Source organism: Cheilinus undulatus, linkage group 3 (genome assembly GCF_018320785.1).
Source record: "Cheilinus undulatus linkage group 3, ASM1832078v1, whole genome shotgun sequence".
Taxonomy (NCBI): Eukaryota; Metazoa; Chordata; class Actinopteri; order Labriformes; family Labridae; genus Cheilinus; species Cheilinus undulatus.
The window spans coordinates 26,385,628-26,404,956 of record NC_054867.1 but is presented as its reverse complement, the minus strand read 5'-3'; the positions used below and the strand labels follow the sequence as shown (position 1 = coordinate 26,404,956).

The 19,329-nt window shown below is 39.4% G+C and overlaps 1 protein-coding gene across 2 annotated transcripts in view; it reads left to right on the top strand.

Annotated features, from left to right (window-relative positions):
• The first annotated feature begins 6,980 nt into the window (after positions 1–6,980).
• gdf11 (growth differentiation factor 11) overlaps positions 6,981–19,329 on the top strand; it is a 32,619-nt gene continuing 20,270 nt past the window's right edge. For both annotated transcript variants that reach the window (XM_041783663.1, XM_041783662.1), the window contains exon 1: positions 6,981–7,763. In XM_041783663.1, coding sequence (XP_041639597.1) covers positions 7,349–7,763 — 415 coding nt within the window. In that variant the 5' untranslated portion in view covers positions 6,981–7,348. The remainder of the gene's footprint in view (positions 7,764–19,329) is intronic.

The window sequence follows — 19,329 nt, the reverse complement described above, 5'->3', positions numbered from 1 at the left end:
TCTGTTTCAAGTCAGTGCCAAGATAAGCTAACTTTTCCTCTATCTACGGTATTATATCTAAAAAACAGATATGAGAATAGGATTGTCAAGATACTGGCATTCTGAACTTTCATTATTCCATTTAAATCTAATTCAAAACACCAATGTCAGAAAACATGGGACATTGTGTAAAATGTGAATAAAACAAAATACAGAGATTTGCAAATCATTTTAACCAACCTGAATACAGCACAAAGACAAGATATTTCATGTTCCAGCTGTGGAACTTTTTGTTGTTGTTTAATTTATGTGCATTCTGAATGTTATGTCTGCAACACTTAAAAAAAAAAAGTTCAGACAGGAACATGTTTAACAATGTGTTACATTAGTTTTTCTCCCCACAACACTCTTTGAACATCTGTAGACTTAAGACACTCATTATTGAAAGTGAAATTCCTTCCCATTCTTACTTGTGTACATCTCAGTCGATTAACAGTGTGGGGTTTCTGTTGACGTATTTTGGACTTCATAATGCATCATACCTCTTCAATGGGTGACAGGTCGTGGCTGCATGCAGGCCAATCTGGTATCCATGCTCTTTTATTGTGAAGCCATGCTGTTGTAACTTGTTCTAAATGTGGCTCTGTGCTGTCTTACTGACATAAAAGGGGACGTTACTGAAATAGAAATAATGTTGATGAAACATATGTTGCTCCAAAAACGAGGTTGACTGATATTGTTTTCATGAGGGCAGATGTCAACTATAAGTAGTGCATGGGGCCTGTATCTAATATTTGGAATCGATATGCATTTGTTATGAAAAACAAAATTTACTTATGCGACAAAAGTTAAACTGTATGTCAAAAAATTAAGAAAAATAACTATTTAGGCACTGGCTCTGCTCATAAACATGAGAAACAGCACAGAGAAATACCGTAGCAACAGGCACAGAAAGAGATTTCATACACTCCCTATGACAGTGCGACCCAGGCTGGTAGTTGTGTGATATCAGGCCAGTCAGATAGTGCTGAGGGCAGAACATCAGGTGAGGAGTAGAGGGGAAGACACACCTTGCAGAGAGAACAAATCAGCAAACTTTTGAATTAACTATTTTATCAATTATCTTTAAAATAAAATGCTGATTCTAATGGTATTCTAAATGCCAAACATCGGCATTAATAATGCGGTGGTAATGTGTGGTGTCGAGTATTTTAGACAATACACCGATATAATACATAATGGTATTATAAGTCTACTTGCTTGGTTAAAAAGGTAAATGCACAGAATAATGATTGTTCTGGAGTGTGTATTCCTCAATTCAAAACATACAAATATTAAGTAGCATAAAAAATACAAAACTTTGATTTTTTACAGTACAGCTTTCAAAATAATGTAGTATTTGGAGTAGGTCCAGACCAAAGCATACTTTTCCACTTTAGGTCAGTCCATCTCAGATTAGCTTAAACCCAATGAAGTCAGCAGCGTGTCTCATTGATGTCCATAATTTTTTTTTTCTTTGCATGGTAGAGTCTTATCTTACATTTGTAGATGACATACTGTCACATATTGTGCTAACTTACAATGGTTTTCCAAATTGTTTTCCAAGCCCCCATGGTAATATCTATCACAGAAATATGTCCATTTGTCCGTGTTCAGAGATTTCTCCAGACTCCCTGAATCTTTCCATGATATTATGGACTATGAATGGTGAAATCCCTTAATTCCTTGCAACTGCATGTTGAAGAATGTTGTTCAAGGAATGCTGGCCTGCAAATTCATTCAAAACATTAAGAACGTTGTGCCATCATTGACTGTGAGCCTTTTAGGAGTGGACCTTTAAAACTCAACCATGATACTATCACCTGTTACCAACTGTGGAATGTTTCCGGTGTTGTTTTAACATTTCACAACTTTCCCATTCTTGTCTTGTTCCGTCCCAGCTTTATCGGAACATATTCAATCATTCACTCTTTCATTCATTCAATCAATCTACCAATAAACCAACCAATCAATGCATTTATTCACAAAACCAACAAAAATACAACACAATCCATCATATCAATGCATAAAAACTCATTTGTTAAATGGGACTCCCCAGAAGCTAAGCTTGTAGATAGGGGCCCAGACATGATTATACAATTAACAAATAACATACATAATAATACATAGTATAAACAATTATAAATATAATTATACCAGCATTCGAAATATTAACTCAAGACCCTAAAATTTACTCTAAGGATCCTGAATGTTACACTGCTACAGTATATGTAGACAACAGAACTTAGAAAATAGCAATTTGAATTAACTGGAGTTTATTTTTCATATTGAAAGCTATTAAAAGTGATCTGAGATCCTTGGAGTTTTAAGGTTGAACTTGTTTTAGTAACAGCTGTTATCTGTTGTTATTTGAGGCTTGTTCCGTATTTGTGGACCTTTGCAGGTATAGGCTTGTACATTTCAGCTTACGTTTCTAATCTATTAGGAGATGCTCGTACTTTATACTCGTACATTATACAAGCTCATACATTATACAAGAATTTTAAAAGTGTCACATTCAGTAAGCTGCAGAAGTTTGAGGTTATAAAAAAGAGAGAGTATTTTGTTTCAACCATGATATGGCTCATACAACTTTCTTTTGTAGGATTTGTAATTTATCAACATAATTAGGACATGCATTACACCATACAACATTACAATGTGTGGCTAAAATAGAGAACTTTACAGAGTTAGAAGAGATTCAAGTGGAAGAAAATATCTTAGCTTGAAAAAAAAAGGCCAACATACAGTATTTAGAGATCATTTCTTTGTCTGTTCATCAATGTGTCTCTTAAAATTCAGGTCCTCATCAATATGAACCCCCAGAAACATTGTAAGTGTAAACCTCTCAATAGCTCTACTGTTTATCTCACTGTTTACATGTTAAATGTTGTTTATATTGTTTATAATATTTTGAAGATGATCTGAATTTCTACAACAAAATAAATCTGTATCATCAGCAAATATTACTTTGTGTAAGATATTAGATGAATTTACAAAATCATTTACATAAGGAATAAAAAGTAGTGACCCATATATTGATCCTTGTGACACCCCATATTTGATCTTTACTTTGACATTTCATACCCTTTACATATTATTCTCTTCCATTGTCATATCTGTTAAGTATCTGTTTATCTATTCATCATGTTTCATGTCTTGTATTCCTGTTTTATTTTGAAAATCACCCACCCCTGTCTCTGTTGCAGGTTTGTGTCCTGTTTGTGTTGTCGTCCCCATCATGTGTGCACCTGCTCCTGATTGTGCCTTCCCACACCTGTGTCCAATTACTCCCCATCACCTCTTGTATGTTACCTCTTGTCTCACTCTGTCTTGTCGCCAGTTCGTTGCACTTCACAGTCACACTCCAGCACTCGTTTTTTAGTTGCATTATCAAGTGTAATCTGACCCTGTTTGTTTATTGATCTTGCCTTTTGCCTCACGTTTTGGATACCTCTGCCTTGTCTGTCTGCCTGCCTGTGTACCAAACCCGACCTGTGATTAAACAGCGTTTTTTAGAACTGTCCTCTTCAGTCTTGCATTTGGGTCCTCTCTCTGGTACTGTTCATGACATCCATAAATGCAACTCCTAAACCAGTTTAATGTTGTGCCCCTGACACCACACATTACACATTACAGGCATTAAATTTAGAATCTACCTATCATATTAATACCTGTTATGATACCACAGCATCTGTTTTAAAATGTGGTATTTAAAAGTAACAAAAGTGAAAAATTTGACCACCATACATGAGAATGATACCAGTTACTTGGAGCTATTTTGTGTAAGCTAAAGTACTGGTCAGTACATGTTTCCTTTCTATCTGCATAAAAACTAGCAAATACAATTCACAGGAGGAGATTACCAATCACTCATGCTGTGTGTCTAGTTTAAGTTCAGCAGTTATGAAAACTGATGCAATAGTTGCTGCTTGAGAAGACACTGTTTGCAGTTAATTTCAGAAATGAAACCAGAGCTAAAACTGACCTTAGTCAGCAAACTTAGCAAGAAAACAAAAAGAAAGGAAGTGTGAGAAAACAGCAACAACAGTACAGTATTGTTAACTTCGGTGAAGCTCCAGCTGATGATATGAACAGATAACAGGAAGTAGAATTCATATGATATTAACTACTGTATCATCATCCGTTTTATTAAATTGTATTTGAACAATAGATTTGATGTCATTTATTACCTAAAGACATCTATAGATGTGAATAAAATTATTATCCCTGTAAGAAAATTGCATTTTTAAAGTATTTAGCGCAGTAAAACAGAGCAAGGAATTTTTAACGCAGCTTTTCCAGACATCCAAGTTTTATTTTGGATGCTTACATGATTTTACTTTGCACACGGAAACACTACCGTTTATACCCTACCCTTTATAGTTTTAGTCTAGGTTTAGACAAAGTCCTCACATTTGGGTCTTTACTTTTAGTCCAAGCATTTATTCTCTTGCCTAAATTTAGTACAGAATCATGGTAGTGTGTTTTGTGAACCTTGCCAAACCTGGGGTCCCTGCTTTTTACAGCTGACAGGCAGGATAGCTATGATACATTGTACTTTGGCGGATCTACCCCCAGTGGAGAAATATCATGGATTTTGAACGACTGACAAAAACGAAATTACATTTTAGTCTAGTCTTAGTCATACTGAAGAAAACTAAACTTACTTTCAGTCAGTTTGAGTCATCAAAGATCTGTTTTTGGTTAGTCTTAGTCTAGTATTTCCCATGGATAAAGGGTTGTTGATGAACATTTTTAGTCATAGTATTAGTTGATGAAATTAACACTGCTTTGGTCTTCAGGAGGTAGTTCTTCACCAGGAGCCACGCATGTTTTGGGTTGTTGTCATGTTGGAAGACAGATCCAGTTTTTCTACCGACTACTTCAGATCTTTTCTCAAAATCTTCTATATCCTTCATCATAATTCCTTTCACCTTTACGAGGCACACTTAATCACCCCCACAGCATAATACTCCCGCTGCTGTGTTTCACTGTAAGGACTTCTTTCTCCAAACATAAGCAACATCTCTATGGCCAAAGAGCTCTAGTTTGGTCTCATCTGACCAAAGGACACACTAACAGTATGCATAATTGTTCTCGGATGTCCTTAGCAGACTTCAGTCTGGCTTGAAGGGCTCTTCTGCAGAAGTACTTTTTCTTGGTCTGTAACCTCACAGTCCATTCCTGCAGGGCTCTAGTGATTGACTTATATGAGACTACAATTCCAGACTTGGCTAACTCATTCACTAGTGTCTTGGCAGTTGTTCTGGGGTCTTTTGACACATCTCTCACTAGTTTTCTCTCCAGAATATTTGAGATCTTTCTCTTCCTTCCTCTGCCAGGCTTGTTCTGGACTGTGTGGCTCTCTTTGAATTCCTTGATGAAACTTCTCACTTCTTGACACTTGGAAGTGCTGTGATAACTTTGTATATCGTTCTCCTGTTTTGTGGGCATCAACAATTCTTTTCTCAAGTCTAAACTGATTTCTTTTGTTTTTGCAATGTTTTCTCAGTGACAGCCCAAACCCTTACTCAAGTTTTTATACTGTGTGTAAATAAGAAGAACAGTGAGCATTACAGAGTAAAAGCAACCATTGCACAATAGTGGTTTGGGCTATGGCTCAACAGAAGGTCGTTTCTAAAGAGAACTAACAATTTTGACCTTGGTAGTTTTTTTTGTGAAATAATTTTGTTTCTGTGTGTAAAATAAGTAAAACAATGTAAGCATCCAAAATAAAACTAGGATGTTTGGGAATGCTGTGTTAAAAATTCCTTGCTCTGTTTAACAGTGCTTGGGAAATACTTTTAAAAAAAAATCACTGGGAGGTTAATCATTTTGTCCTCATTTGTAGGTTGTCCTATTTACAGTGAAACAGTACAAAAAGGAGTGAAAGACATGAAATCTAAGTGAGATTTTCAGCAGCTGCAGCTGTGTTTTTCTCCAGCAGAGTACACTGGTGAGTCAGTGACGACTGACTGAGAGAAGAAAAGTAATTTCTCTATCAAGTACAATGTGTTCATGTAGAAATCTGTTACATAAACATCATAGTCATAATGAACATGTACATGGTCATGAAACAGTGTCTGTTCATGGTTTGGAGCTGGACTATATTTTGATCAGCTCATAGATTGACCTGCTGTGCTCTAAATGATAAAATGTGACACACAGAAGACTGAAAATTCAAAAGTCTTTGTTTATCCATGAAGACAATAGTTAAAAAAAATAGTTAAAAAGGCATCTGAGTCTTTCTATGTTGACTACTCTTAGTTCAATAATTGCCAACCTGTCCTGTATGTATTTATAATGAGCACAAATTCAGTATACATGAAACAGTATGCAGACGAGCTTTCACTGTATTATTCTTTAATCTATGGCTATAACCAATAACAGACATTTTAAATAAACACTATATGATGTGGCTTCTTTAAAACCACGTGTGCAATTTAAAGCCCTTGATCTGTAAAGGTCACTTTACTACCTCACTCTACTTTGGCGCTCAGTTTGCGTCAGACACGCTCTTGCAACTTCAAAGATCTGCATAAAACCAGCTCTAAGAGCGACCTTATTGTTAAAAGTGTCACACATAAAGATTAAATATGTGTTTGATTAATTAAATTATGCGAGGAGCTCGGTAGGAACCTATAAAGCCTTTTTTTATTTAAAGCATAATAAAGCATCTATAAAACATGAGCAGAGAGCTGTGATGTACGTCCTCATCATAATAACCTAATTAGGCTGTATCTGTGATGTGAGACATTGTTCATGCACTGTAAAAACATTTATACTCTCATAACAGCGCGCGCACCCTCCCTCCGCTCTGTCCCTCTTGACTTGGTGACAGACCTAAAAGCCTTTTGTTGCAATCTTAGCCAATGGAGACGGATTACGACACCGGGCAGCTGAGATATATAAAGAGCCCCTTTTTGACCGCACTTGCACATTTTTCAGTGACACTTCTGAACACTCACACACCTCCATGGACTAAATTGTACAGAAGAACCCCCAAAACAACCATTATACTACATGTGAGCGGACTATGCACGCATAACACAGATCATTTAACTTTGAGTCAAAAACAGCCTGCACCGAGACACACTGGGACCTACTTTTTCTTTTTTTTTGAAAATTTATTGCAAAATCTGCTGCTGCAAAAAAGCAACTTCGGGGTGATCGTATTGGATTAGATGCATGTCACTGATTGCCTGCCTTCTGTAGGATAAATTAAGGAGAGACGCACATCCGAGAGAGGGATTTAACGGTCTAAAGCGAGTAAAGAGAAACTAAAGAAAGAAGAAAAAGTTGCCTCGTCTGTTTTCCACGCGTCGTCATGCCGAGGTACAACTTCTTACTGTGCTTGATGGTGCTCGTTTCCCTGGGACAGTCGGGGAGCGATGAGCCCAATCTGCTGCTTCCCTCTCCCAGCGAGACGCCCACGGATGCCGGGCTGTCCCTGCTGGACGAGGACGCCGGTTCCCACGAGTGCTCCGCCTGTGTGTGGAGGGAGCAGAGCAAAGTGCTGAGACTGGAGACCATAAAGTCCCAGATCCTGAGCAAGCTGCGTCTGAAGCAGGCGCCCAACATCAGCCGGGAGGTGGTCAATCAGCTGCTCCCCAAGGCGCCTCCGCTCCAGCAGCTGCTGGACCACCACGACTTCCAGGGAGACGCGTCGTCCCAGGATGAGTTCATGGAGGAGGATGAGTACCACGCCACCACGGAGTCCGTGATCACCATGGCCTCTGAGCGTGAGTAATAGTTTTTACAACCCTACAATATTGTCTCCAAATGCGTCATGCGCGTAACTGCAGGAGCAGAGAGGTTCAAGTGACAGGCTTTTTACTGCGTGCATGGTCAGTGACCTAACCTACTTTTCACATTCAGATTGGGGGTCCACTGTGTGTCTGAAGCGAACTGATAAAATTAGACAGATGACTGTGGTCAGCTGCGCCTGTCAAAACAGGCCAGGGATTACGCGTGAAGCTGATAAATCAATAACCAGCATCTTAAAAAGGCTCGTCGCTCTGAGAGAGACAGCTTCAATATGGCCTGATGAACTTTTGTTTTCATCATAATGATGCTGCTGCTGATGATGATGATGATGATGAGGGGGGCTGCCGCTGAGCTGCTCAGTCCACCTGCTGTCAAACTTTTCCTCTTCCAGATGACTGTGTGTGTTTGACACAGAGTGAATGGATTTGAATGTCAAGTGCATCATTAATGATCATGCAGCTGCATCACGTTGTCTTTAATACATAAAGGCCCTGCATTGTGCAGTTATGATCTCGCTTATTGCCCCCACCCCAAACAATTTGCTCCCTCTTATGGTTTCTCATAAATCCGAAGATAAACCACAGGCAGGCCCCCTCGGAGACATTTTATAAAATTACTGTTGAACCCCGGCAGCTGTGCTCTATCGCTCTTTTATAGGAGCCTCTACCGGTTTCCCTGCTGTTCATCGCAGTGAGAAAAAGTGTGTCCAAAAAGCTGCTATTGTTCCCCTCATGCAGCGGCCCCCCTCGGCCGCACTTGCCTTTTAAATGCGAAGTTTATGGGCGCAGCTCGTTTTTTTTCCACCACGAGTTACACAAAGACCCAGAATCACTTAGGGTCGAGGGGAGTGTGTGACCTTTTCCTCGCGAATCGCGGGGTTCAACAACATTTACACACGTAATATATTCTGCACAAGGCGGATAAAACACACTCCAAATAATCAGTTTTTCCACCCCACGAGGGAACAAAGATAAGCCTGTGCTCGAGACATCTGACATCATGAATTCTTTATTATAACATCTATCTATCTATCTATCTATCTATCTATCTATCTAGATCATGACAGATCATGTCTGTCATGTCGCTGAATCTTTTTTTATCTCAGTTATTTATTTTGATCCAAACTTTTAACCCTTTGATTTTTTTTATTTGCACTGTAAAAGTCTTTGATGTAAAAAAAACCCTTAAGAATAGCTTCATCAAAGAGTAGTTGTTTTTTTCCTCTGGGAGCATTGAGGTCAGTTTATTCTGAAGCATGGCTGACGTCTTATGTTTTCTAGTTGAAGTAGGGAGGTGTGGTCCTAAAACATTTGCTTCATGTGGCAGTTATTTTTAGAAACACTTCCACTAAATATGTCAAATATATCAGTCTAAGTTTTTCTAACTCTTTGTTTTTGCTCTCCCTCTTCTCTCATCATTGTTACATACAAGCAGTAAAAGTAAAGGATATGGCAGGTATCTTTTTGATGTGCAGATTAATCCTGTATGAGACCACCTGCAGAAAACATACAGATAACTCATTCCTTGTTTACAGGAAATCAACAATACTTCTGAATAAATATTCAGACTTTTTGATTCTCTCACAGCCAAACATGTAAACATGTTATCTTTATGCAATGTGATTAGATACCTCCTAAAGCTACTAAGGGTTGTCATGCCTTATGATGGCTGATGGTGTGTTTGCACCAGGCTCAGAAGAGCTAATGACTGACATTACCACTGTATCTGTCATGTTCCAGCACTTCCTCCTCGTTTCGTTTTTCTCATCTGTCTACGTCAGCTGCAGTTTTTTATCATCTGCTCCTTCCCTCCCTCCACCCCCACCTTCCTCCCTGTTAGCCCCCTCTCCTCTCCTTCGTCTTTTTCTTCAGTACTCATGGAAGAGTTGAGAGAATGAGTGCATCTCTTTTTGCCTGTGGCGCCTTGGTGATCCCACAGGATTAAAAGTGCCTTTTTCTGTCTCTGTGATAGAAGGAGGACTTCAAACACTATTCCCTGCGCACCTCGAACCCGATCACCCTTTTCACGCTGGTGCACACTGCCTTTGATGGGCCATGTGGGTTCACACAGTACATACTGAACTGGACCTGTGCCAGAGTTGCTTCTTAGTATTCACTCAAGGTACGTGGGTGCCGCAGTGGGGGTTGAGAGGGTCCATGCTTCCTGGTCTCTAATTACTATGAAATTTCATGGAAAAGTACAGCTATTTATATCAGAGTGCGGCACTAAAGCATCTCCCACAGTGCTGTGTGTTGTGTAGGTAACCACTCCGCTCGCTGTTCAGGCGTTAAAATATGACTCAGTTTGGAGCTGTTATCAGGGTAAATTTGTTGTGTAGTTTTCTAAATGAGATTTTATCAACAAATCTAGTTGCACTAGTGCATACCTGTCCATGCATCTTTTGATTTATATTTTTGGGTGTGGTAGTTCATGTGCAAAGTGTGCATTATGGACCTGAGATTGTTTTGATTGGAGGTGGGGTCATGCTTTGACCCTGCAAGTCTCCCATTTTTCACCTGTCTAAGACTGAAGAGAAGACCCTCCTCTGCCACAGACTGTCTACTTCCTCCTGCCTCTGCATGTCTCTGTGTTTATTTTACATGGATTAATGACCAATCAGTTTAATTCTGTAGTGCAACAATATCCAATACTGAAAACATCAGCTTCAGCTTGAAAATCAGGACCAAGACCCAAGGAGAAGTTGCATCTTCCAACTGTGTAGTAACTTGCAATTGTATCATTGATTGTTACACTAAGCTTAGGTTGTATGCCAAAAGATTTTTGTATTTTTGATTGTCTTGTCCTTTGAGAATACCTGAGCTGTGACCTTTTAAATCTAGAGACTTTCCACTAAGAGAGAATCCAGCAGAGAGCCTCCCATGAAGCCTTTCTTCAAATTTTAACATTTATTCACAAAGCTGTGTGTTCAAAACAAAGCTAAACCTGTGAGGAAAACACCTGGTCAGGAGAGGACACTAAAATTCAGACTTAACCTGATTTAAGCTGAAATCCCACTCTATTTTCAAAACTTTTACCCAAGTAAACTTCTTTACACTGTCTTTCAGTTATGCATGCATGAGCTGACATTAGGATGTTCGATGTGGCTGTTATTATGTAATCATGAGGCTAACACTAGTCCTAGTACATAAAAATACAAACATGTATACAGATCTAGAAAAAATTTCCACACGTGCACACTTGTAGACACTTGAGGATGCTAACACCCACACAGTCACACCCACACAGTCACACACACTCCAGAAAAAAGTTCTCCTATTGACAAAAAGGGTCACAGAGTTCACAGCTATGTGATATATTGGAAGGGGAGACTATTAACCTCATCGGGTCTCTTTCTTTGACAGCAAAGATGGACCGGTAGTAACTTGAACACTTATCCCCCACAATACACTCACACACACACGCTCACACACACTCATCCAACAACCACTCCCACAAAAAAACAAGTCTTTTATAGTGTTGACCCTATAAAAGGGTCATTTCCTGAAGGTGCAGGAACCATAAAAATTAAGAGGGAGAGCGCTAAAAGGACAGAGCAGCAGAAGCCGGACTGTCTTCAGCTCAGTGGCCAGTGTTTGCTGGAAGTTGATGACTATGTGAGGTTTTTATAGATTTATTTATTCCATGGAGGTCTCAGTTTGACGATGACACCTGTTCTCCCTATGTAGCTGCCTGCATCAGTGGAGGGAAAGATAAACTTTGGTGTTGATTTGTTTGGACGCTGGGGGGCACGACTGGTTTGTTTAAAAAGGAGTAAAAACGTAAGAAAGAAAGGTCTGTAGGACTGTAGAAAATGCACAACATACTGTCAACTTTATGGCTAATAAAATTTCAAAGGGACCGAAGTCTATTAATACTGGGACAAAATTTCCCCAGGACCTCAGGAATCTCACTCCTTCCCCTATTCCCACGCTCCTGTGCACCAGTCCCCGCAGCAGCCCTGTCCTTTTCTTATTTGGGAATATGTTGCTTTGGAATTTAATGCATGCTTTAACAAAAACGCAATACTGAAAATACAAGACTGCATCAATGTCGATAAAGAGGTTTAGCTGTGCAGGATTTTTTTGTCTTCTATTTGTCATGCCAGTTCTCCTTGTTTCTTCTTTTCAAAGAGTGTGATGGAGTTAGGTGCACCGTAGCTCAGGCTGCAGGCATGAAGGGGGGTGGAGGGGACGAAGGGAGTGAGCCCACAGGGAGCAACAAGCAGCTCTGTCCTATCCTAAAGGGACAGAAATCATGGAAGGGTTTTATAGGTACAATTAAAAAGACCTGAAACAGATGTTACGTTTCACTAATAATGGAAATAATTACTTCACACCAGTAATTAAGCCCTGTGTAGGGACATGAGTGAGGAGGAGGAGGGGAGGAGGAGGAGTGAGAAGATAAAATGGAGATCATTGAAGGGATTATTGTTGATGGATGCGTTCAGGCTCTGTGTGGCCGCGCGTGTGTGAAGAGCTGCTGAGAATCAGTTTATGGAAGTGTCCATTAAATCTAAGAGGCATTTAGCCAAAGGAAATGCTGCATGGGCATAATGCCGGATCCCAAGAGGGAGCCACTGTGTTGGAGAGAAGCACAATTAACAGTGGATTACCTCATGATTATCAGCATTAAAATTTAATTAGCCTCCTCTCTGCTTCAGCGGAGAGCATCTTCTCACTGTATGCCCACATGCCCACATCAGCCCAGGAAGTGAATTATGGAAGTGATGAAAATGCACAGTCAAAGTGATTTCTTTAGGGAAAAGTTAGATTCATATAATGTAAAACTCAGGTGGATAAAGAGAAGCTCATAAAGAGAACTATAGATATTTTATGTAGCTTAGAAGCTCTTGAGAAAACTGTTGAACAGAAAAGCTTCCTGGAGGGAGAGCTGGCAAAATGTGGTCACACTAACGTTGTCTTCAGAGAAAACTCTTGGCCAAGATCCTGACAGATTTGGGTGGCTTCAGGGTTTTTTTTTTCTTCTGGAGCTGAGCGTGATCAAAGAGGAAGACTTCAAGCAAGAAATATGGCACATTTTATGAGCATTGAAGGTTATGAAACTAATCTCTAGTCAGTGTCTTTGTGAAGTGTTTGCAGTTATTTTAGATTAAGCTAGAATAGAGCAAATATGATGCTGATTTTTCAGTCTTGAACCTCACAAGTATTACAGGGCTTTAGTATAAAGCCTGTATTTATTTATATGCTTCAAGCATCTTTGAGCAAAAGAAGGCAGGATCTTTTTGGCCTTTTCCTAATTTGTGAAATAAAACATAACATCTGTGCATATATTTTAGTTAACCATGGGACTTTATGACAGGTTAAGTGCAAATACCTCACGTTGACACTTCTCTTTTTCTGTTGCTCCTGTAAGCTTCCTCTTTCTAATTTCAAGTAAAATGGCTGCTGCTAATGCATTACCTACAGCAGGGACGATCAACTGGCGGCCAGAGCGCCACATCAGGCCCCCCACACGTCCCATCGGGCCCCTAGAATATTGTTAAATTCAGAAATATGCAGAAGAAATATAAGTTGATGTATATCAGATATCTTTTTTTAACTCCCTACAAAAACAACTGAGATTTAAGAAAAAAGTTCTGTTTTGGTTTATTAATTTAACAAAAACCCACCTGTCACCCATTATTAGCAAATTTGTTGCACGAATAACACATACATCTCTCTTCATTATTGATTAAATCCCATTTTCTTTTTACTGTCATTTTCCTATCTGACAATCAAGACTAAAGACTTTTTTGCACAGACACAGCATATTAGCATAAACCTCAGATGGAAAACATAACTGCCCCAGAGATATTCAGCTAAAATATCCCAATCGCCCCCTTGTGGCTGGATAAAGTATAGGGACTGATATCACGTGTAGAGGCTAAAACTGGCATACATTTGAAAGAAAACAATATTTTAAAAATATTTTAATTGGAACAAAATGTCTCTTTATTTTAGATTATTCAAAGGTACAGCCCCAAAAGCGCCCATCAAGGGGAAAAAAAGGTCCCTTGTACAAATACAGTTGATGACCCCTGACCTTTAGGTTAACACAAAGTATGTACAGGTCTGATTGTTAGGAGTCAGTATTGAACCAACAGCTTACCTGAGTATCACCAGCAGTACCTGTATATGAACAGATACAAGTTCATAAAGTACTTTTAAATACATTTATTCATTTAACCCGCTTTCCGACTTTTTGTTCATTTTCATTTATATCGTGGGAATTATCACTATTGTTAGTATCAGAATTATCAGATTGCCACCAGAGAGGCAGTTAGAAAACACATTTAAGAAACTTAGCCTGCTGCCATCTCTTTGATCCCTTATGTTAGTTTTTAAGACATGGTAGGTAATTGTACAAGAAGATCTGCTCTACAGAGGTTGTGTCTGGCCAACGGTGCCAGACAGTAGTAAAATGGATGTCAAATTAACAACAATTGAGCAAGCAGATGCAGTAAATTTAGGAACTGAGAGGAGGAAGACATTGGATTTTTCTGCCTAGCTGAAAAAAGTAAATGTCACTTTGATAACCAGGATAAATAACACAGAAAGATAACTTCCTCAGAGTCCACCAGCCCTAAAAGTGAAAGTCAAAACACGAGTTACCCCTCAGGCACCAGGGACAAAATTAGCTGGCTTATGATTTGGAAGCAAGTAAAGGTGGATGCTGCAAAAGTTTAAAGAAATAACACATTTATGTTTTGCAAACTTTGTTGCCGGTATAGACACTTCACTATCTAAGTTGCACTATGTGACTGAGTATGTGTGTGCAGAGAGCAGCTGTTGAGCAATGAGTTTACAGCGAGGTCACTGTGTTAGCACATGGATTTGAATGACTTCAGGCACACATTGACTGTGCTGTGAACTAAGTTTATCGTAGTCTGTACGAGTTTGGAACTGGTTCTTAGTCTGTTTTCATTTGAACCTTCTATGTGATGATCTCTGTTTCCTATCAATGTTTCTTCATAGAATATAACATTAATATTATATCACAGTTCTAAAATATTGTTGTAAATCCTATGAATGGAAAAAACACTTTAAAACAATTTTTTTGTTGTTGTTGGTGTTTTTTGGGTTTTTTTTTTTTTTGTTATTACTGTGGAAAAATGTTTTTGTCTGCCCCCTAATGAGAAACATGACCTTGGTCAAACTAACTTTCTAAGTTGTGATGTGCAGGTTATTTGTGGTATATGGTAGTTAGGAGTAGATACAGACTTAACATTTTTAGAAACTTCCTGTAGAAGAAACAGTACTTTGTCTTACTCATGGTGATGTAAGCATCACATGCACTACACCGAAAGTTATGCAAGTGTCTCTCACGGATTTGCCTTATGCAGATATCTCTCATGAAGTTTACATGTTGGGTCAGATGTATTGATAGCGTCGACAACTAAGACTTAAGAACTAAAATGTTAATCGAATCATATAATCAGTACCAGGCTTACCAGAGTTTACGACAAAGCCTTGGAGTTTGACAGATTTCTGTCAAAACCAGCAGCAACATTTAAATTGACAAATGTTAACAGAGGTATGTCAGCCAACAAATGAAAGATTTCATGACTTTTTTTAGTTTTGATCATCAGAGTAGTAATAGATGAAATTAAAAGCGTATGACTCAATCAGCTCTCAATTGTTCACTTTGGTCCTACTTTTTTCCATCCTTCACCCCTCGGCCACATCTTTGAGTCGGGCTTCGGCATTTCCTGAAGAGAGGATCACTGCTCAAATGAAAACTGTCGGCTCTTAAGTAAACAAAAACATAATCTTTTATTGGTGTCTAAGACTTAGAAATATAACTAGTTTTCCAATAACTGAATTTTTTAATATTCCTTATGCTTTGTCAGTGGAAATGATGCATATCAAGTCTTCTTCAGCTTATTTATTCCCACATCACTGTCCTCTGACTACTGCTCACTTCCAAAACCTAAATATACTGTCAGTCTTTTCACTTTGATTTACATAGAAAAATGTATTTTCTCACTTTTACAAGTATGACAGGGAAAGGGCCATAATGATTCATTACTTACGCATTATTGATACAAAAGAAGAGGTTTACTGTTTTTATTTACTAAAAACATAAGCAATACAGATGGATTTAAAAGATTTTTCACTCCACAAAACATGTGAAACTTTGGATTTGACTTTTGAAAACACAGCATCGCATTGTCCCCTTATGTTAACGGCTTGCATGCATGTGTGGATGCACACAAACATAAGCGTTGAGACCCCAGCATGCTTCCTGCTGTCCAGCTGTCCACCTTATTGCAGTTCACTGCACGCTCTTTTCATCCTCTGTGCTGCTGGAGAAGTTCCGCAGATATTCCCCTCGTAACACAAACATATATAACCCCGACGCTGAAAGCAATGAGCTGTGAGCATGTTTACTGGAGACTGTCACTTCTGAGCTTGTAGATTTTGGGTTTTTATGTGCGGTTGCATGTTTCCATGTGTTCAGCGAGCTAGAACAGGGAGCATTAGGTGGTGTCTTTTGTTGCTCCTGGGGGGCTACTGTGCTCAGTCCTAATAGGAGTCTTGTGCCTGCCGTTGTCCCAGGGGAGGGCTTCTGAATGAGGGGGTCTAACTTCACACACACACCCCCTCCTCCTCCATCCTAGCTCGAGCCAGGCCTCCCCCACCACCCTTCTCCTGTCCCTTGGGACTGGCCGAGAGACAAAGAGGGAGCAGGGCTGGGGTGGGATGGGATGTTTGAGGGGGTGCACTGTGGCCCCTGTCTTATTAGAAGGGTCGTGAACGTGTCACGATGATTAATATGCCGAGGTGCGTGGGGATACCCTAGAGTCACATTTATTCAACATGAAGGATCCCAAACACACACTCACCACAAAATGGCACATTTGCATTTCCCATTAAGAAAAGAAAATATAGATATATATGCAAATGCTGTCCTATCAGGGTTTATACCATTATGCATTATCCATTTGGACATTAACAATAAGTGACCATTTCTCTACTCATCACATTTAAGCAGCAGATTTTTCCTCTGATAGGAAAATGTAACAGCATGTTGACATGACTGCCTCTCAGGAGTTAGGATGATGATGTAAATGGTTATTCTTAAGTCAGAGATGTGTTGTAAGCCTGTTGTTTTAAGCGTTATTGTGTTTTATCCAGTAATCCTCATTTAAGTTGTATATTTGCAGAAGTTTTAGTGATTTTTGCTCTTCATTACTGAAGTTGATGGCATGTAAAGAAGCAGTGCAGGAACCAGCAAAGGAGTAGCAACCCTTTTCTGTAAATTTTATTTCTATACACTTTCAATTTGTACCACATTGCTTACATTAAGCACCCTCACAGGTAACACATGTTAACTATTTATTGTATAAGCACACCTTTACCCCCCCCCTCCATCTGTTTTGAACAGTTTAAGAGGCTCATTCTTCTGCATTCAGTTATTAGAGGCATTTAACTTTTACACAGACTGCGGTCATATTAAAATGGACAGATGGCAGAGTGAATAAACCCTTATATTCTATAGTTCTCCTCTCACCTACACGTATAGGAGGCTCTGGGCAAACCGTGGGACACAGGTACCCAGGGAGTCCACCAGATGTTTGATAGGCTCACCTGCAGGCCTGCTGCGTGCTGGCAGTAAAATTCATGTGCTGCATATGCTGCAATTATACCACAGGGAAATAAGCTGCTGTAATAATGAAGTAGGCTGGAAACAGGAGGAGGGAAAGCAAACAAGCCTGTTTCCATTGGAAAAACACAGCCACACTCTGTACTGTGCAGGGTTTAAGTGATAAAACAAAACTATAGAACTACTATAAAATAACTCATTTTTATCTTTATCATGAGTTTGACCAAGCAGAGAAGTGTTGTCACTCCAGTAGGTGGTGCTGAAGCAAAATCAGAATTCACACCACAGGACTGAAACACTGATCTGGCCTATAGCTGAGCAAATGTTCAGGAAATTAAACCATAAAAACAATCCTGCAATAAAACCTGTAAGCTGACTTCATTCACAAAGTTAGGCGGATTAAATGTCCCGTTAGTTTTCTGAGCTTTACAAGCTAGCTCTGCCTGTTTTGCACAAGTAGAGCATTTTGCCAAGACGTGGGCTGTAATTGAGCTGAAGGCATTCAATCTCCTCGCTTTGCACTTGTGCTTGTGCACTTACAGGATCTATAAAGGCACAAATTGATTTCACCTATCAATGCAGTCATTGTTTAACATGACTCAGCTCATGTGTTGTGCATGTGTGTTTAATAACCATGGTCCAGTACCGACTCTGCTTCTCAGATTACTCCTACAAAAAAAGGTAAAGAAAAGCCCCTGTTTGAAAGCTGAACCGTTTTCAGCTTTACTGCTTGGTGGTTTGTTCCTCTTTTGGTTTTCTCCCACAAAACTCAACATAAAAGATAAACAGTTTGCAAAGGAAGAGCTGATGTGTGTCCATCTGCAGCGATTAACATAACAAAAAGTAGTTATCACGAGTAAACCCCAAGCAAACTGCAGAATCATTCATTCCCAGTTTTGTTCTGATGAGCAAACACAACACCACCCACGTTAATTGCTGTGACCCCAGCAACCCACCAAAAGGAACATTGACATATTGTTTGTCCAGCGTGAGACACTGTATAATTTACACTCGCTAATGACTGGGCCTGGAAATACAGGCTGAAGGACTGCGTCTGTCCCTGGCTTGGCCCTTATTCAATGTACGCCCTGGACTCTTCTAATGGATCGTCCATCTGTACCTCAGTGAATTCATATCCCTCTATGCATGACCATAATTCAATTACAACACTTGTTTGGTGTAAAAACAAAAAGGAAGAAAAACAGCCTGGTGCAGTGTGTTCTCCTGGTCAATGGAGTTTTGATAAACAAAACACGATTGGCTGGTGAATCTCCTCCCTAATCAAAACCAAAACAAACTAGGGTGCTGTTGTGTTGCTGAGATTTGAAATGATTCTCTGCTTTTAAAATAAGGCGTGTTGTGAAGAAAGACATATTACCATCGCCATAGGGTCGACCTTGACCTTCAAACTCAATCTGGCTTTTAGGGCAGCCCCTCCCCAGCACCCCTAAGATGTAAAGAGGCTGACGGTTTTGACCCCTGATCCCATTTCTTAACTAGGCTGAGGTGCAAAATAACCTTTTGACCCAGGAAGCATTTTCAGGTTGCCTGAGCAACCCCAGATTTAGCAGTGATTGACAGGTTCATCCATACACTTTTTTATCTGCTTTTTCAGAAAAACAACAATCCTCCTCTTCAAGATAAATGGCAGGAAAAAACGGTTTATTTGCCAAAATTATGCCAAATATGCTGAAAGAAAATGGGCAGATTAGATATTCTATTGTACTCAGTGTGCACATTATTATGCCAGAGAGATGCAGAATAAATTTCCCTTAATAAATGAACGCTTTACATGGAAATGAATGTATGAATGCAATGGATGGATGTCATTATATCAGATGGAGGTCTATGTAAATGAAGCATGTGCAGATTTGACATGTGGTGCAAATCACAGAGAGAAGAGCCCAGGATCATGGCAGGAATTAATCTGCCTAT